General features: G+C 45.1%; 1 protein-coding gene across 1 annotated transcript in view; it reads left to right on the top strand.

Moving 5' to 3' along the window:
• Positions 1-1,721: 1,721 nt before the first annotated feature.
• The window catches only part of LOC139256010 (stAR-related lipid transfer protein 9-like), a gene marked incomplete at its 3' end in the record, with an annotated part of 238,609 nt that continues 219,378 nt past the window's right edge, over positions 1,722-20,952 (top strand). Inside the window, exons 1-2 of the mRNA XM_070874078.1 lie at positions 1,722-1,910; positions 15,994-16,063. Coding sequence (XP_070730179.1) covers positions 1,864-1,910; positions 15,994-16,063 — 117 coding nt within the window. The remainder of the gene's footprint in view (positions 1,911-15,993; positions 16,064-20,952) is intronic.

The raw sequence follows: 20,952 nt of genomic DNA, 5'->3' as shown, positions 1-20,952 counted from the left end.
CTCCCTCTTCCATGCAGTCTCTCTCTCTCTCCCTTCCCCCAGTCTCTCTCTCTCTCCCCAGTCTCACTCTCTCTCTCTCTCTCTCTCTCCCCCCCCAGTCTCACTCTCTCTCTCTCTCTCTCCCCAGTCTCACTCTCTCTCTCTCTCTCCCCAGTCTCTCGCTCTCTCTCTCTCTCCCCAGTCTCTCGCTCAGTCTCTTGCCCTCTCTCCCCAGTCGCTCGCTCTCACCCCCCCGTCTTTCTCTCCCTCCCCCCCCACCCGGTCCCTCTCCTCCCCCCCCCCGGTCTCTCTCTCTCTCTCTCTCTTTCTCTCACGCCCAGTCTCTCGCTCTCCCCAGTCTCTCTCTCCCCCTCCGTCTCTCTCTCTCAGTCTCTCTTTCTCCCCCAGTCTCTCTATCTCTTTCCCCCCCCCAGTCTCTCTCTCTCTCTCTCTCTCTTCCCCCCCACCCCAGTTTATCTCTCTCTCTCTCCCCCAACCCATTCTCTCTCTCTCGCTCTCCCCAGTCTCTCTCTTCCCCCACCGTCTCTCTCTCTCTCTTTCTTGCCCAGTCTCTCTTTCTCACCCAGTCTCTCTCTCACTCACTCTCTCTCTCTCTACCCCCAGTCTCTCTCTCTCTCTCTCTCGCCCCCTAGTCTCTCTCACTCTCTCCGCCCAGTCTTTCTCGCTCTCTCTCCCGTTCTCTCTCTCCCCCCCCCCCGCCCAATCTCTCTGTCTCCCTCCCCCCAGTCTCTCTCTCTCCGTCTCTCACTCTCTCTCTCTCTCTCTCTCCCCCCAGTCTCTCTCTCTCTCCCCCCAGTCTCTCTCTCGCTCTCCACCCCCAGTCTCTCTCTCTCTCCATCAGTCTCTCCGCCTTAGTCTGTCTGTGTCTGTGTGTCTCTCTCTCACTCCCCCAGTCTCTCTCTCTCCTCCCCGCCCCCCAGTCGCTCTCTCTCCTCCCCGCCCCCCCAGTCTCTCTCTCTCGCCCCACAGTCACACTCTCTCTCCCCCCCCGCAGTCCCTCTCTCCCCCCGCAGTCCCTCTCTCCCCAGTCTCACTCTCTCCCCACTCCACCCAGTCTCTCCCTCTCTCTACCCCCCCCTCCACAGTCTTTCTTTCTCTCTCCCCAGTCTCTCTCTCTCTCTCTCTCTCTCTCCCCCAGTCTCTCCCTCTTCCCTGCAATCTCTCTCTCTCTCTCTCCCCAGTCTCTCTCTCTCTCTCTCCCCAGTCTCTCTCTCTCTCTCTCTTTCTCTCTCCCTCAGCCCCCCATCCTCTCTCCCTCAGCCCCCCAGTCTCTCTATCTATCTATCTATCTATCTCTCTCTCTCTCTCTCTCTCTCCCCAGTCACTCTCCTCCCCAGTCTGTCACTCTCACTCTCACTCGGTCAGAGAGGTACAAATGGGCGATCTTTTAATCGGAGCTCCGCACACCCACAATGTGATTGGCAGACCGCGTGTCCGTCATGACCCCTCGCCGGCCGCCCAATCACACATGTGGACCGCCCAAATATATTCACAGCCCAGTGTCTGTGATTGACAGCGTGCTCTCCCCGTCCACTCGCTGTGATTGACAGCGGGACCCGCCCCGCACAGTGCCTCTGATTGACAGCGGTCCCGCCCCGCCTACTCGCTGTGATTGACAGCGGGCCCACCATACCCAGTCTGTGTGATTGACAGCGGGTCTGCCCCGCCCACTCGCTGTGATTACGCGCGGCCCCGCCCCCTGCCCAATGCGGACCGGTTCGGGGGAGGTGGTGGGTCGCGCGGCCGGCCGGTGGGAGAGGAGGCGGCGGCGGGCCGAGCAAACTCCGGATAACTAACTCATCACCACGGAAAATGACACCCAGACCTGAGGGCTGAAGTAACTCTGCGCCCACTCCCTCACCCATGGCGAATGTGAAAGTGGCTGTGAGGGTCCGGCCTCTGAGCAAAAGGTGAGTGAGTGAGGGGAGAGTGATTGAGGGGGGAGAGCGGGTGAGTGAGTGAATGGGGGGAGAGTGTGTGAGTGAGTGAGTTTGAGGGGAGGGAGAGACGGGGAGCAGTCAATATCTGTCAAACTAATAAAGCCAAGTGCGCGAATGGGTGTGGGGTGAAGGGGAACGGTGGTACCTCGCCGTGGGGGCGCGGTGGGAGTAACTTTAAATTGTGGCTTTAAAAAGTTGGGACTGTGCGTTTCTCAGACTGAGATCTGCCAAAGTGCTGCACAGCAGTGAATTGTGGAGATAGATGTCTGGGATTTAATTGTCTCCTTTTGGGTTAGCTTTCAGAGTTCACCCCGATGTCTTATTCAGAATTGATTTTTGTCTCTGATGACAGATCCTAATAAACGAAAGAACTTTGTGTTGTACCTGAGATTGTAATTGGACTATACAACGTCATTTTGTAGCTTTGTTGGGTGGGGAAAGAATGGGGGATGTCAGAACATCAGGAGCCGTTTGCAATAGCTGTCTTTTATAAAGAAAAATGTTTCCAAATTTGGTTACAACGACATATCTGGTCGGTATTATTGCAGCAGTTTGCTCATTCGAATTGACTGTCTTCGAAATGGAGTATTCCAGATAGACTAGAATCTGCTCTGTGTGATACATAACTGTAAATATATATGTGTGAAAAATATATGTACTGTTTTGGGGACTGAGCCAATTTGTGTTCCCTGCAACATCATTGCTTTTATTTAGTGTAAATATTTTCTAATGCTTGTTTATATAACAGGTTTGAATGCAAAAAAAGGATTGTTTAATTAAGTTGTTTTACCATAGTGTTTTTGTGAACACTAATGAATGCAGATGTAATAACATGTTTTAATGGCATCTGATTGCCATTACATCAGTCTAAATGAAAGGGAATATAATTGTAAACTTTTTTTTCTCCTTTGGTTTTTAAAGGATATAACATTTTAAAAACAAACACAAGAAAGTTTGTGAGTGGTTAATTTTTGAAACCGTAGACCTCATCTGTACTGACAATTTAGAGAGGGAAAGCCAAGTTCTGGCAAGGGCTTGATGAAGACATATCTTACTGGTCTGAAAGCTAAACATTTCCCTGTCAGAATGTCCCTGGAGGGAACCTTTCAGCTGTTGGTGGTGTATGTTGTATACATTTTCCTCAAACTTTGATCAGCAACAAGCACAAAGTGAAACACTTGCAGTATTTTGTGATTTTAGTTTTATTTTAACTCAAGTTGATTTAAAAAAACATTATGTATGCATTGGAAAAAAGCTGAAACTATTCTCTGCTTTCATGGACTTTCATCAACTATTCATGGTTGATAAAATTGTATTACTGCACTTAGTGTGAGTTTTATCAAAATATCTTCCGGCAACATTTGACATGTTTTGTACTCTGACTTCCCCTAGAGCTTTGCACAGTACAGGTATAAACTCTTGTGGTATTACAATCTTGCAGCTTGTGGTGCACAGATTGAATTGGAGGTCAGTGGAGATTGCAGTTCAGAAGCACTGCAAACAGGTGGCTAAGTGGCATGTCTGTCTTTACCTGAAAATGCAGACTGTGACTTTGAGAGATGCCTTAAATGTACACTTGTCTTAGTTGCAAAGGGGCCCAAATTTGATGTTTGTTAATTTTGGCCAAAAGAAACCTAATGGAGTAAAAAATGATATTCTACCTCTCTTTTAAGATGTTCCTTAAAACCTAGCTCTTTGACCAAGCTTTTGGTCACCTGCCCTAATATCGTCTTGTGGTCTCTGATTCGGCTCCTGTGAAGTGCCTTGGGTTGTTTTACTATGTTCATCATCATCATCATCATCATAGGCAGTCCCTTGGAATCGAGGAAGACTTGCTTCTACTCTTTAAAATGAGTCCTTAGGTGGCTGAACAGTCCAATACGCGAACCACAGTCCCTGTCACAGGTGGGACAGATAGTCGTTGAGGGAAAGGGTGGGTGGGACAGATTTGCTGCACGCTCTTTCTGTTGCCTGCGCTTATTTTCTGCATGCTCTCGCGATGAGACTCGAGGTGCTCAGCGCCCTCCCGGATGCACTTCCTCCACTTAGGGCAGTCTTTGGCCAGGGACTCCCAGGTGTCAGTGGGGATGTTGCACTTTATCAGGGAGGCTTTGAGGGTGTCCCTGTAACGTTTCCGCTGCCCACCTTTGGCTTGTTTGCCGTGAAGGAGTTCCGAGTAGAGCGCTTACTTTGGGAGACTCGTGTCTGGCATGCGGGCAATGTGGCCTGCCCAGCGGAGCTGATCAAATGTGATCAGTGCTTCAATGCTGGGGATGTTGGCTTGGTCGAGGCGCTAATGTTGGTGCGTCTGTCCTCCCAGGGAACTTGTAGGATCTTGCGGAGACATTGTTAGTGGCATTTCTCCAGCGACTTGAGGTGTCTACTGTACATGGTCCATGTTACTATGTTAAAGGTACTATAAATGCAAATTCTTTACATTTTAATTTCTGCTTTCACTTGAAGCAGCAAAAACGTCAGCCCCCTTTCCCCCCCAAAAAGTTCCTCTGACCTATCTTTTACTTGCCATTTGGACATCTTGAGTAAAATACTGCTTAAAAATATGATGTTGAAGGCAAGCAAGTGACTATTGTATTGCTGTCAGATATGACCATAAAGTAATCAGCACATCACCTTCCAGTGTGCTTTGCATACTGAATTTCTGGAAAAACTTGTTGAAATAATCCATTGTGTATGTTTTCTGTCATCTAACATCTAAACAGATAGTTTGGTTTGTCTGTTAGGGAAATAGAGATCGACAGAAAACTTACCCATTCATAAAGACTTACATTAAAATATAAATTATGAACAATGTACCATTGGTAGTCACTCCGAAGATTGCATTTTATGCATCGTTACGGAGTTTATTTATAATTCACTTAATTCAGAAGATAAATGGTAAATGCTTATTCCTAAATATAAAATTACTGTAAAATAACATTTCAATATAAATTTGAAATATTAAAATCTATAGAGAATTATAATTTTACACATTCTTGCTGGAGCTCTAAGTTCTCCTTGACTCCATCAGTAATAGAAACTATTAGGAAACCCACATCTATCCATTTATTAGCTCTAAGCTTGACTATTCCAATGCTCTCCTGGCCTGACCTCCATCTTCCACATTGCATAAATTTGAGCTTATCCAAATCTCTGCTGCTCATATCCTAACTCACACCAAGTCCTGTTCATCATTAGACCTGTGCTCGCTGCCTACACTGGCTCCTGGTCCAGCAACGCCTCGATTTTAAAATTCTCATTCCCGTGTTCAAATCCCTCCATGGCTTCGCCCTCCCTATCTCTGTAACCACCTCCAGCCCTCCGAGATCTCTGTGTTCCACTTGTGCTTCCTCCACTTTCTTGGCTTACAATTGGTGTCTGAGGCTTCAGCCGTCTCAGCCCCAAGTTCTGGAATTCCCTCCCTAAACATCTCTGCCTCTCTCTCTCTCCACTTTTATGACTCTCCTTAAAACCTATCTATTTGACCAAGCTTTTGGTCACATGTCCTAATATCGCCTTCTGTGGCTCAATGTCAAATTTTGTCTGATTATGCTCCTGTGAAGCGCCTTGGGAAGTTTCACTACATTAAAGGAGCTTTAGAAATGAAAGCTCTTGTTGGAGGGGATCTCTTACAGTGCTGTAAAAGTTAAGAAGATGAAATTTCTGTCTCAATAGACAATTTACATTGCCCAGTTACTTCTGTGGGTGCCTCTGGAGGAAACGCTGCTCTTTGACAGTGCAATCAAGATTAGATTTACAATAGGAAGCAGTGCCCTTGTGTGACTTAGTTTTTTGGCTAGTGCAATGGTTTTGGGCTTGCTGGTCAGTGCATATGTTTTACATCATATTCATAGTTGCAGCTTGAAAACAGTTGTACATGCAAAGCTGTTGATGTGTTGGCACGGATGCTGCAGAACCTGCCCTGTTGTATAAAGAATGTGGTTTCCACAGCACCCAGGACTCGGAGCTGTACAGGTACTGCTGAAATGCTTCCTGAACTCTGTGCCTTTACCTATAGTCTGAGTCACAGAAGAGTAATGGCAAACTGACTAATGTATGCACCTGAGAGTATGCTCACAGGTTTGTAGAGCTGTTGATGCCTTTCAGTTCTGCGCCGAGGGGATTCCTGTACGGGCTGCTCTTGCACACCCTCCACGTTGCCATCCTCGTCTGCCGTCCGGAGGAGGTGGTGGTCCCCAATTAAGCGCTCTCTACGCGGGAGTCCTCCCCCTATTTATTGGGGACTTGGCCTGGAGGGTGGTAGACGGAGCAGTCCCATGCAATAAGTTTTTAAATCGGTTCACGGGCTCCCAGGCCGCTTGCAATTTCTGCGGTCTAGAGGAGTCCGTGTTCCATGTTTTTACTGATTCTGCGAGGTTGCAGCCCCTGTTCCATTATTTAAAGGGGCTGCTCCTCAATTTCTGGTTGCACTTCAGTCCCACGCTCCTGATCTTTGGGCACCCTGTGCGGAGGGGAGTGGGTAGGTCCGAAGGCCTCCTCGTAGGACTGCTCCTGGGCATGGCCAAGAGTGTCATCAGCCGGTCAAGGGGGTCGTTCAGCCTGACTGCCTGCCTCTCTTCCACACTTACATCCGAGCCAGGGTGTCCTTGAAGATGGAGCACGCGGTGTCCACCGGTACGCTCGCGGCCTTCCACGAGAGATGGGCGCCGGAGGGACTGGAGTGCATCATCACCCCCAGCAACCAAATTTTAATTTGATTTTATATGTTTTAAAGTTTAATTTGTTTTATTGCCAGTTTTAGTGTCCCCCTCCCCTTTTATAGGGGGCACTTGTATAATATACTTTTTAGTGCCCATAAAAACCCACAAAAATAACATCAAGGCTCTTTTTTTTTAAGCATTGGAGTGTCCCCCAGATTAGGGGGCACTTGATTTAATTGTTTATTTTGTTTTCTACAAAAGAGTTGTAGAGCTGTTGATGCCTTTCAGTTCTGCACGGAGGGGATTCCTGTACGGGCTGCTCTTGCACACTCTCCACGTTGCCATCCTCGTCTGCCGTCCGGAGGAGGCGGGGGGTCCCCAATTAAGCGCTCTCTACGCGGGAGTCCTCCCCCTATTTATTAGGGACTTGGCCTAGAGGGTGGTGCACGGAGCAGTCCCATGCAATAAGTTTTTAAGTCAGTTCACGGGCTCCCAGGCCGCTTGCAATTTCTGCGGTCTGGCAGAGTCCGTGTTCCATGTTTTTATCGAATGTGCGAGGTTGCAGCCCCTGTTCCATTATTTGAAGGGGCTGCTCCTTAAATTCTGGTTGCACTGCAGTCCCACATTCCTGATCTTTGGGCACCCTGTGTGGAGGGGAGCGGGTAGGTCCGAAGGCCTCCTCGTAGGACTGCTCCTGGGCACGGCCAAGGTGGCCATTAACCGGTCCAGGCAGCGGGCGGTCGAGGGGGTCGTTCAGCCCGACTGCCTGCCTCTCTTCCGCAGTTACATTCGAGCCAGGGTGTCCCTGGAGATTGAGCACGCGGTGTCCACCGGTACGCTCGCAGCCTTCCGCGAGAGGTGGGCGCCGGAGGGACTGGAGTGTATCATCACCCCCGGCAACCAAATTTTAATTTGATCATTTAAGTTTAGAGTTTAATTTGCCTGTTTTAGTGCCCCCCCCCCCCCTCTTAGCCAGGGGCAATTGTATAATTTCTAGTTTTAGTGCCCTAAACCCCCTCCCCCCAAAAAAAAGGGGCACTGGAAAAAAATGTATTTTGGAGTGTGACCCCCCCCCTTGCAGGAGGCATTTGTTTAAAGTGCACAACTAAAATAGTTGAACTGGTAATGTGTCGTGTGATTATTAAACCTTTGCTAATAAACCAACTAGTTCTTAATAGCAATGTGTTGCTATGAATTCTTAAGCAAAGAACCCATGAAGCAAAGACATTACACTGACCTTTGATCAGTGAGAATCGCCTAAACTTCCATTGGGTCGACAGAGGTTAAATACTTCACTGTCACAATATAATTGACATATAGGGTGGGGACAGAATTGCAAAGTTAATGTATAAGTGTCTTTTAAAGATCATTTGAACAATCCTTAAAGTGGTTCTGCAGGTTTATATTGCAGAACCACTATGAAAGAAAGAACGTGTATTTATATAGCGCTTTACAGCCAGTGAAGTACTTTTGAAGTGTCGTCACTGCTGTAATGTAGGAAATGTGGCTGCTATTTTGCACACAGCAAGGTCCCACAAACAGCAATGAGATAATGACCAGATGATCTGTTTTAGTGACGGTGGTTGAGGGATAACTATTGGCCAGGACACCGGAATAGTGTGATGGGATCTTTTACGTCCAACTGAGAGAGCAGATGCGGCCTCGGTTTAACGTCTCATCTGAAAGACGGCACCTCCGACAGTGCAGTGCTCACTCAGTGCTGCACTGGAGAGTCAGCCTGGATTTTGTGCTCAAGTCTCTGATTCGGAGGCAAGAGTGCTACCACAGAGCCACAGCTAACATCTAATTACACCACTATTGCTTGCTATATTGTCAGTGTTTGATGGTTGATTATGTGGGTGGTTTATCAACTGGATGCAAGCAAACACTTTGGTCCAAGTTTTTTGATACAAAACTTGGTACAAAAAAAACATCTCATTAAAGATGGCTTTTGGGGTTCGTGGAACGAGGGTGAAGCTGACCTGTGCACGAGCTTTGTCGAACACTGTTGAGCTGACCGTTATGGGGTAAAAAACTGATTGATCTGTCTTTCAGTTGTTGCCTTCCTCCTGGTGGAGTAATAAATCTGCTTGCTGCCTTGTGCAGTTGATGAGGCGGAGATCAGAAGCTTGCCCTGTCGAGGTGTGGAGTGACACACTTTGTGATGTTGTGCAGCAATGTACTGGTGCGCTGGAGCACTGCAGCTGCTCCCTGTGTTCATCTCCTGTTGAGCACTGCTGTTGGTAATTGTCAAACTGTGTGTGGAATTGGGAGTGAAAAATTTAAGTAATTTGAAGGAAACAATGCATCAAATTTACAAGTTATGATTAAAAATAAACCCATGTTCCAACCTAAATATTGTCGGATGCAAGCTGCAATCTTATTTATCACCGTAAGACAAATTTAAAGGTGTCACTGCAATGAATTTAGTCATAATGTACTTGGGGCGGGGGTGGGGGAGAGATCTCTTTTTATTGCCTGTCCATCCTATGTTTGCATTCGCTGGGGAATGTAATAGTGTGTTTAAGACATAAAAGTAAGCAGTGAACAAACTGGCTTCGAGAGTTGTTTAGTTCATTTATAAAACTATTTTTGATTGGTTTTGAGGGAGTTTAAAGTGTCAGTTGGTTAACCTCAATCACTGTCATGTCACACTGTGGAAAGCCTTCCTTCCCCATTCTCTTTGTATGCAGGTTTGTCACTGGAGACTAAACTAAGATGCTGAATCCCAATGCTTTGGCATAAAGTAGGTGTTCCTCCGTTTGTTGCCTGGGTCAAGAGGATTATATAGTATTTACAGCACAGAAACAGGCCGTTCGGCCCAACTTGTTCATGTTCCACACGAGCATCCTCTTACCTCACTTCATCTCACTCTACCTTCATATCCTTCTATTCCTTTCTCCCTCATGTACTTATCTCGCTTCCCCTTTAAGGCACCCTGGTATTAACCTTAACTACTCCATGTGCTAGCAAGCTCAACATTCTAACCACTCTCTGCGTAAAGAGGTTTCTCCTGAATTCCTTATTGGATTTATTAGTGCTCTACATCTACCCTACCCTATCAAACCCCTTCATAATTTTAAAGATCTCTTTTAGATCATCCTTCAGCCTTCTCTTTTCTAGAGAAAAGAGCCCCAGTATGTTCAGCCATTTTGTATACTTATAACCTCTCACTTTTGATGATATTGTCAATCTATTTTGCACCTTCTGCAGTGTCTATATACTTTTCATAATATGGAGACCAGAACTGTACACAGTACTCCATGTGTGGTCTAACCAAGGTTCTATACATGTTTAACATAATTTCGCTGCTTTGCAATTCTCTTACTCTGGAAATGAACCCCAGTGCTTTGTTAACCTGCTTTTAATGATTTGAACGTCTATCCCGCTAGATCCTTTTGCTCCTCTACAGCCCAATCAGGAGGTTCCAACATCTCTGATTCCTCTTTTCTTTCCTTGCTTCTCCCCAGAGTGGCTTGTGATTGAGCACACCGCGCATCATTTCTTGGATTTGCTCTCGCCACTTTTGGCCCTCTCTTTGTTTTCCCTGCTGGCTCCTTTCCTTCATCGAATCATAGAGTCTTAACACACAGAAAGAGGCCATTCGGCCCATTGTGCTCTTTGAAATTTCCCTCGCCTCCCCCTTGATTCTTTTGCCAATTATCTTAAATCTTTGTCCTCTGGTTACTGAGCCTTCTGCCACTGGAAGCAGTTTCTCCTTATTTACTCCATCAACAAAAAAATATATAGGTTCCAGGTTTGGGTGCTTTGTATTGGCTTTTCTGGGTGTCCCCTCTTTTTCCTTTTATGCCCTCCTTCTGTTTACCAAGGATATGCCCGTTCTGGAGTGGATTTAAAAGGATGTTGGGAATGCTAAGAGAGAACACGAGAAATTCTTGGCAAGTAAAATTAAGGAAAACCCTAAGATGTTCTATAAATATATTAAGAATAAGAGGGTAATTAAAGAAAGGGCAGGGCCTATTACAGACCATGAGGGTAATCTTTGTGAGGAGGCGGAAGATGCTGGTAAGGTTCTTAACGAATACTTTGCATCTGTTTTCACAAAGGAAAGGGGCAATGCAGATACTGTTTTCGAGGAGGAGTGTGATATTCTGGATGAAATAAATATAGAGAGCGAGGAAGTATTAAGGGGTTTAGCAGCTTTGAAAGTAGATAAGTCCCCAGGCTCGGATGAAATGCATCCCAGGCTGTTGAGCAAAGTAAAAGAGGAAATAGCAGAGGCCTTGACCATCATTTTCCAGTCCTCTTTGGATTTGGGCATGGTGCCGGAGGACTGCCAATGTAGTACCCTTGTTTAAGAAGGGAGAAAGGGATAGGCCGAGTAATTACAGGTCTGTCAGCCTAACCTCAGTGGTGGGAAAATTATTGGAAAAAATCCTGAAAGACAGGATAAATCTACGTTTGGAAAGGCAAGGATTAATTGGGGACACTCAGCACGGATTTGTTAAGGGACTAACCTGATTGAATTTTTTGAGGAGGTAACCAAGAGGGTCGATGAGGGTAGTGCATACGATGTAGTGCTGGTCAATAAGGTTAAAGCCCATGGGATCCAGGTCAAAGTGGCAAGTTGGATCCAAAATTGGCTTGGAGATAGGAAGCAAATGACTGGAAGGATGTTTCCAGTGGGGTTCCACAGAGCTCAGTACTGGGTCCCTTGCTTTTTGTGGTATATATTAATGATTTAGATTTGAATATAGGGAGTGTTATGTATGTAACTATGTAATACTTGCCACCAGAGGGAGTGACTGTTGAAGTCCTAATGGTCACCTGCACACAGGTGCAGGGGTCAGTATAAAAGGTTGGCTGCCATGTTGTTTAGGCACTCTGGAGTTGTAATAAAGAAGACTAAGGTCACAGTACTCAGTTTAGCTCACAGTACTCAGCCTCGTGGAGTTCTTCTGTACACAACAGGGAGTACGATTAAGAAGTTTGCCGATTACACTAAAATTGGCTGTGTGGTTGATAATGAAGAAGAAAGTCATGGGCTGCAGGAGGTTATCAATCTACTGGTCAGGTGGGCAGAGCAATGGCAAATGAGATTTAATTCAGAGAAGTGTGAGGTAATGCACTTTTGGAGGGCTAATAAGGAAAGGGTATACACATTAAGTGGTAGGCCACTTAATAGTGTAGATAGAAACATAGAAAATAGGTGCAGGAGTAGGCCATTCGGCCCTTCGAGCCTGCACCACCATTCAATGAGTTCATGGCTGAACATGCAACTTCAGTACCGCATTCCTGCTTTCCCGCCATACCCCTTGGTCCCCCTAGTAGTAAGGACTACATCTAACTCCTTTTTGAATATATTTAGTGAGTTGGCCTCAACAACTTCCTGTGGTAGAGAATTCCACAGGTTCACCACTCTCTGGGTGAAGAAGTTTCTCCTCATCTCGGTCCTAAATGGCTTACCCCTTATCCTTAGACTGTGACCCCTGGTTCTGGACTTCCCCAACATTGGGAACATTCTTCCTGCATCTAACCTGTCTAAACCCGTCAGAATTTTAAACGTTTCTATGAGATCCCCTCTCATTCTTCTGAACTCCAGTGAATACAAGCCCAGTTGATCCAGTCTTTCTTGATAGGTCAGTCCCACCATCCCGGGAATCAGTCTGGTGAACCTTCGCTGCACTCCCTCAATAGCAAGAATGTCCTTCCTCAAGTTAGGAGACCAAAACTGCACAGAATACTCCAGGTGTGGCCTCACCAAGGCCCTGTACAACTGTAGTAACACCTCCCTGCCTCTGTATTCAAATCCCCTCGCTATGAAGGCCAACATGCCATTTGCTTTCTTAATCGCCTACTGTACCTGCATGCCAACCTTCAATGACTGATGTACCATGACACCCAGGTCTCGTTGCACCTCCCCTTTTCCTAATCTGTCACCATTCAGATAATAGTCTCTGTTTTTAACCACCAAAGTGGATAACCTCACATTTGAACAAAGGGACCTTGAAGTGCTTGTCCACAGATCCCTGAAAGTAGCAGGCCAGCTGGATAAGGTGGTTAAGAAGGCATACGGAATGCTTGCTTTTATTGGCCGAGGCATAGAATATAAGAGCAGGGAGGTTATGCTTAAATTGTATAATACTTCGGTTAGGCCACAGCTGGAGTACTGCATGCAGTTCTGGTCACCGTATTATAGGAAGGACATGATTGCACTAGAGCGGGTGCAGAGGAGATTTACTCGGATGCTGCCTGGAATGGGGAATCTTAGTTATGAGGACAGATTGGATAGGCTGGGTTTGTTCTCATTGGAATAGAGGAGGTTGAGAGGCGACCTCATTGAGGTGTACAAAATATTGAGGGACCTGGACATAGTGGATAGTAAGGACCTATTTCCATTGGTGGAGGGGTCTATTACGAGGAGGCATAGTTTTAAGGCGATTGGTGGAAGGTTTAGAGGGGATTTGAGGGGGGGGGGGTGCTTCTTCATGTAGAGGGTTGTGGGGATCTGGAACTCGCTGCCTGGAAGAGTGGTGGATGCAGAAACCCTCACCACTTTTAAGAGATGGTTTAAAATGCCGTAACCTGCAGGGTTACGAACCTAGAGCTGGTAATTGGGACTAGACTGGATGACCTTTGTTGGCCGACACAGTATTAATGGTAAATACTGCAGAGAATCGAATACGGCCAAGGTGATCTCCTGGACTAGTTTCGATCGCCTGGATGGGTTGGAGAGGAATTTTCCCATATTTTTTTTTCCCCCTAAATTGGCCTGGGTTTTTAATCTGGTTTTTGCCTCTCCCAGGAGATCACATGGCTCCGGTTGTGGTAGAGTGTAGAATGTTTCAGTATAAGGGGTGTCACAGTTGTGTGAGGCGGACTAGTTGTGTTGGGTGCTTTTTGCCTTTCCGTCATTGTTCATAGGTTTATATGTAACCTTCAGTACTGCTGACCAAGGGTCGTGCGGCTCGTTGTCGGCCGGCATGGACTCGATGGGCCAAAATGGCCGCCTCCTTCTGCACTGTAAATTTCTATGTTCCACTTGTTTTGCAATTTAATCCACTGTAGATCAGTCAATTCTTGGTTGCTTTATTTCTGTGTTTTCTTCTTTTTGAAATTGCACTTAGTTATTAATTTATTTTGTTTTATTGTAACTAATGTGTTATTAAAAACAACAGGACACAATATCCCACATTTGAAGGGTTGCTTGGTTTTAAACTAATTCTTTAAAGACCATAATATTTTGGTACAGGGTCGGAGATTTTAATTCAATCCCTGCTAATTAAATTTAGTTTAAAAATACCAGAAATATAACTGATGTTCTGCCAAAGGAAATGATTCTATAGTGTTGTGATAAGCTCATGGCCACTTTTACTTAGCAGCAGCCGCAACTTGCGTTTATATAAGGACCTTTAATGTAGAAGAACCTCCCAAGGCGCTCCTCAGAAATGGACGCTGAGCCAAAGAAGGAGAGATTAAAGGGGTGACTAAAACCATGAGGTGGGCTTCAAGGAGGGCCTTAAAGGTGGAGAGTTTTAGAAAGGGAATTCCAGAGCTTGGGGCTGAGGTGACAGGAGGCATGGCCGCCATTGATGATGCAGAGGGGACTCGTTGGGGGAGTGGTGGTTTAAAGGCCAGAATTGGAGGAATGGAGAATTCTGGGAGGATTGTAGGGCTGGAGGAGGTTACAGATCGGGAGAGACGAGGCCGCAAAGGGATTTAAACATGAGGTTGAGAATTTTAAATTGAAGGCCCGGGGACTAGAACCCAATGTAGGTAAGCAAGGTGAGGAGGGACAGGTGATCAGAACCTAGTGCGGGATAGGATGTGGGCAGCAGAGATTTGGATGAGCTCAAGTTTACCGAAGGTGGAGGATGGGAGGCCGGCCTGAGAGAAAAAAGAAAAAAAGACTTGGATTTATATAGCGCCTTTCACGACCACCGGACGTCTCAAAGCGCTTTATAGCCAATGAAGTACTCTTGAAGTGTACTCACTGTTGTAATGTGGGAACCGCGGCAGCTAATTTACACACAGCAAGCTCCCACAAACAGCAATGTGATCATGACCAGATAATCTGTTTTTGTTATGTTAATTGAGGGATAAATATTGGCCAGGACACCGGGGATAATTACTCCTTGTCCAGAACCATTCCCGGCCACCGGGTGCGCATGTACCCCCTCTAGTGCAATCACATCTTTCCTGTGCGGATTTTACTTGTGGTTCGGAGCCATTTGCCCACGTGAAGCCTCTGACCGCAATTTCAGGCCCGTTAAAAGAACAAACTTGTATTTGTATTGTACTAAAATGATCATTTTCCCCACTCTCGCAATCTAATTTTGGCAGGAAATGAAATAGTTTAGAATGCAGATTTGAAATACCTGGTCAGTGTCTCGCTGTGATTAACCGACAGCATTGGGTTTTGTTTCTTCTCCATTTGATGCAACTCCCCCTTCCATTTAGTGACTGTGGTAAACACAAATGTCCTCAAACTAGTCCTGAGAGTTGACAATGGGACCTTTTGATTAGGTGCTGAGTTGTAAGCCGATTGAATGCTCCAGCTGCCAATTTCCACTAGATCTATGACGAAGATAATTGTAGATTATTAGTATTATTGACAGTAGAGTGTAGATGAAAACCATAATTATGTTGCGAACCATGCGTGCATGAGCATTTAAAAAATACTGGCTATTTTGTGTGTACAAAAATGACAGCATTCATAATTGTGAAACAAAAGTGACTGCATCCTTTCCAAATTGATTTAATTATCCTATTATTGTACAGGTTGAGCCTCCCTTATCCAGAACTCCCTTAGCTGGCACCACCCCTCGTCCAGAACCATTCCCGGCCACCGGATGTGCATGCGCAGAACTCTGACATGAACAAATTGAAGTCCTTCCTCACTGCCAACTCCTGCAATCGCTGGCCCGACCCCGCGACACCCCCCAATGATCTCTCTGCTGCACTCCCAGCCCCAAGCCAGCCAGCCCCGATTGCCCCTTGCTCATTACCTGTACTGTCCAATTTAACGTGACCATCCCTCGCCCAGAAAAACCCTTATCCAGAACAGGCCAGGTCCCAAGAGTTCTGGATAAGGAGGTTCAACCTGTACCAACACAGTGGATGGATCAGATGGATGGTGGACGAGTGGATTACTTTCATTTAACACTTGATGCAGTGTTTTTTTGTTAACTTCACATTTTGGGATAGTTTTTCAAGAAGAGATTAAGTGAAATTATATGATGCAGTGGATTTCAAATCATTGTTTTGAGACAAACAAATTGCAATAAGTACAAATGACAAACCATAAATGTATAATTAGAGTGAGTTTTGAAATGCAATGTCAGCATTTTGCTTCTTCATAATAAAGGCGGTTTTGATGCCAAGAATGTCAATTGTGAAGTATATTTGCTTATATCCATGTCTCTCTCCTCCAGAGAAAATGCGGAAGGATCAAGTATAATTGTGAAGATGGATGACAAGATAGCCAGCATCAGAAATATAAAGGTAAGTGGCCCTTTGTTTGGCACTGTATCCTAATCCAGATAAACTGAGGATCTCGTCTGCAAATATTAAAACTCTCAACATTGTTTCATTGCATGTAATTGTTTTGACAAAAGGGCCTTTGTGATTAGGAGTTTCATACTTGCTAGCATAAAGAAATTTGTGCTTTGATATGCTGATCACAGAATCTTACAGCACAGAAGGAGGCCATCGTTCCTGTGCCGGCTCTTCGAAAGAGCGATCCAATTCGTCCCACTCTCCTGCCCTTTCCCTACAGCCCTGCAAATTTTTCATTTAGAACCAGTTTCTGATTTAACATTATCAAAGATCGTAAACAGATCTTTTTTTTTGAGAGGACATATAATATTTTGGACAGTATTGGGTAGAATTTATACTTTCTGTCCTTGAGGATGTCCGTTGTTAAAATATCTGGAGAATTGCTCTCCATATCTAATTCTGATATCAGTAACTGTGATGCTTTCTTTCATAAGTATTATTAGCAGGTGAGAGTATTATTTGTAAACAGGAAGTCTTAGCTTGTAGGGAAAGAATTCTTGATCCAGGAACTTTATGCCATTAAATGCTGAAAGTTCTTAGTAGCTTTAAATGTGCACTTTAAGGTATGGTGTGAAAATCACATATTTTCCATCTTACAGTATCCCCTTTGTAACAGTGTTTATTAGAATTATGCATTTGAATTGGAGGAAGGTTAAGAAAAACTTACAGAACTGTTCTTATTTTCTTAATCCACACCTTTCGAATCGTAGAACATTCCAGAACAGAAACAGATCATTGGCCCAACACGTTTGTGCCAATGTTTTTCTCCACATGTCACCTGCTTTAATCCCACTCTCCTGCTCCCTTGTCTTGCCCTTTAAAAAAAATATTTTAAAATCCTCCTTTCCAGCAAGTGCCTAATGCCCTTTTCAAATAACTTTTGGACTTTACATGACTCTACATAAGAGACCATTAACAAAAATGACAGCGCATAGAATTGGAGGCAACCTATTGGCTTGGATAGGAGACAGAGGGTAGGGATAATGGGTATGTACTCCAATTGACAGGATGTGACCCGTGGCGTTACCCAGGGATCTGGACTGGGACTGCAGCTTTTCACTATTTATAAATGAGTTGGATGACGGAATAGAGAGCCGTGTATCTCGGTTTGCTGACAGCATTAAGTTAGGTGGCTCAGTAACTTGTGTAGATGGGAGCAGAAAGATGCAAAGGGACATTGATTGGTTAAACGAGTGGGCAGAACTGTGGCAGATGGAGTTCAATGTGGGAAAGTGTGAGGTCATCCAGCTTGGACCTGAGAAAGATAAATCAGAGTATTTTCTTAATGGCGAGAAGTTAGGAACTGTGGATAAGCAGAGGGATTTAGGGGTTCAAGTACAGAAATCACTAAAAGCTAGTGGAGAGGTACAAATGTTGGCCTTTATTCAAGGGAGCTGGAATACACAGGGTGTAACGTTATGTTACAGCTGTACAGAGCTCTGGTCAGACCTCATCTGGAGCACTACATTCAGTTCTGGGCATCATATCTTAGGAAGGATATATTGGCCTTGGAGGTGGTGCAGTGTTGATTCATCAGAATGATACAGGGGCGAAAAGGGTTAAATTATGAGGACAGGTTGCATAGACCAGGCTTGTATTTCCTTGAATATGGAAGATTTAGAAAGGACAGATGGAGTTAAGATATAGATAATGCCATGATTTAATTGAATGGCGGAACAGACTCAAGGGGCTGAATGGCCTTCTCTTGTTTCTGTATTCCTATCAGCAATGCTGTATGAAAGAGGATTCCACATTCTAACCATCCTCTTTACAGTAAGGAAAAAATTATTTGTAATGTATTTGCTTCATGGGTTCTTGCTTAAGAATTCATAGCAACATATTTCTATTAGAACTAGTTGGTTTATTAACAAAGGTTTAACAATCAAACTACACATTACCAGTTCATCCACTAGGCTCACAACTGCATACCTCATCGTGGATGACCTTGACCCAACTGACTGGGGCTTTATTGAGTCAGCTCTACAAATCTGTGAGCCTGCTCACAGGTGCATACATTTTAAATTTATCCCCTGCTTTTACTATCTCGCTGACCAGTGAAATCACTCACTCGCTGTATACCTTTTGATAACCCTTTGTAATCTTGTCAGCTCTGGCGAAAATAGCTTCAACTTCCCACATCTCTCTTGATAACGGTCACCTCTTACCCTTGCTAACATCTTCCGCTGCATCTTTTCCATTGCTTTTATACCCTTCCTGTAATGGAGTGCCCAGAATTGCACACATTACGTCAACTATGTCTAGATACGAAGCCAAAGATTCTGTTAGCCTTCTGCTGTTAGTGTTATCTACTTGCTTAGCCATCTTGTCTCTGTCCACACAGGGCTCCTTCATTTACATTTTTAGCGTTTACTGTATACTCTTTGTAGTGAGTGGTGCAGTACATAGAAACATAGAAACATAGAAAATAGGTGCAGGAGCAGGCCATTCAGCCCTTCTAGCCTGCACCGCCATTCAATGAGTTCATGGCTGAACATGAAACTTCAGTACCCCCTTCCTGCTTTCTCGCCATAACCCTTGATCCCCCGAGTAGTAAGGACTTCATCTAACTCCCTTTTGAATATATTTAGTGAATTGGCCTCAACTACTTTCTGTGGTAGAGAATTCCACAGGTTCACCACTCTCTGGGTGAAGAAGTTTCTCCTCATCTCGGTCCTAAATGGCTTAACCCTTATCCTCAGACTGTGACCCCTGGTTCTGGACTTCCCCAACATTGGGAACATTCTTTCTGCATCTAACCTGTCTAACCCCGTCAGAATTTTAAACGTTTCTATGAGGTCCCCTCTCATTCTTCTGAACTCCAGTGAATACAAGCCCAGTTGATCCAATCTTTCTTGATAGGTCAGTCCCGCCATCCCGGGAATCAGTCTGGTGAACCTTCGCTGAACTCCCTCAATAGCAAGAATGTCCTTCCTCAAGTTAGGAGACCAAAACTGTACACAATACTCCAGGTGTGGCCTCACCAAGGCCCTGTACAACTGTAGCAACACCTCCCTGCCCCTGTATTCAAATCCCCTCGCTATGAAGGCCAACATGCCATTTGCTTTCTTAACTGCCTGCTGTACCTGCATGCTAACCTTCAATGACTGATGTACCATGACACCCAGGTCTCGTTGCACCTTCCCTTTTCCTAATCTGTCACCATTCAGATAATAGTCTGTCTCTCTGTTTTTACCACCAAAGTGGATAACCTCACATTGATCCACATTATACTTCATCTGCCATGCATTTGCCCACTCACCTAACCTATCCAAGTCACTCTGCAGCCTAATAGCATCCTCCTCGCAGCTCACACTGCCACCCAACTTAGTATCATCCGCAAATTTGGAGATACTGCATTTAATCCCCTCGTCTAAATCATTAATGTACAATGTAAACAGCTGGGGCCCCAGCACAGAACCTTGCGGCACTCCACTAGTCACTGCCTGCCATTCTGAAAAGTACCCGTTTACTCCTACTCTTTGCTTCCTGTCTGACAACCAGTTCTCAATCCACGTCAGCATACTACCCCCAATCCCATGTGCTTTAACTTTGCACATTAATCTCTTGTGTGGGACCTTGTCGAAAGCCTTCTGAAAGTCCAAATATACCACATCAACTGGTTCTCCTATGTCCACTTTACTGGAAACATCCTCAAAAAATTCCAGAAGATTTGTCAAGCATGATTTCCCTTTCACAAATCCATGCTGACTTAGACCTATCATGTCACCATTTTCCAGATGCACTGCTATGACATCCTTAATAATTGATTCCATCATTTTACCCACTACTGAGGTCAGGCTGACCGGTCTATAATTCCCTGTTTTCTCTCTCCCTCCTTTTTTAAAAAGTGGGGTTACATTGGCTACCCTCCACTCCATAGGAACTGATCCAGAGTCAATGGAATGTTGGAAAATGACTGTCAATGCATCCGCTATTTCCAAGGCCACCTCCTTAAGTACTCTAGGATGCAGTCCATCAGGCCCTGGGGATTTATCGGCCTTCAATCCCATCAATTTCCCCAACACAATTTCCCGACTAATAAAGATTTCCCTCAGTTCCCCCTCCTTACTAGACCCTCTGACCCCTTTTATATCCGTGACACAATTTAAAACAAACAAATGTTTAACAGCAGTACAAGCAGGGAGCCACGAGAAGGGTAAGTAATTTGTTGTCACCTCCCAGTAACAGTCACTCTCGGTCACTCTCGCTGCCTCCTGAAAAGCACAGTACTTGGGGCCAATAATCGCACCACACGTAAGTGTGGAAGTTCACGGGATTGGTTGCGAGATGTCATGTCATGTTACTTGCCCTCACCATGTTGATACTGCCTGTTGCTAATTGGGTTAAGACAGGACTCAGCACATGTGAACAGAACAGTTCTCTTTAGTCTCTGGCTGCTGATGAGATTTCTAAGAGTGTCTCATCTTAAGTTCCGATTTATAACATCTCTTAATATAAGCATTGACATCCAAGGCTTCTCTGAATTCTCAACTCTAAGTGCTGTGAGTTATGAGGGGTTTTGATGGAGTTGATAGGGAGAAATTGTTTCCACTGACAGAAGGGCCGGTGGCCAGAAGAGCCCACAGATTTAAGATAATTGGTAAAAGAATCAGAGGGGAGATGAGGAGAACTTTTTTTATGCAGCGAGTTATGATGATCTGGAATGCACTGCCTGAAAGGGTGTTGGAATCAGATGCTGATTGATTATAACTATTGGCTTGGACACGGAGGAGAACACCCCTGCTCTTCTTCGAATAGTGCCATGGCAATCTTTAGGTCTCCATGAATGGGCAGATGGAGTAATTATGGCCCTCACGTGAGTATCTAATCAAATA

The sequence above is a fragment of the Pristiophorus japonicus genome, unplaced genomic scaffold (assembly GCF_044704955.1).
Source record: "Pristiophorus japonicus isolate sPriJap1 unplaced genomic scaffold, sPriJap1.hap1 HAP1_SCAFFOLD_671, whole genome shotgun sequence".
NCBI lineage: Eukaryota > Metazoa > Chordata > Chondrichthyes > Pristiophoridae > Pristiophorus > Pristiophorus japonicus.
This window is presented reverse-complemented; position numbering and strand designations above follow the sequence as displayed.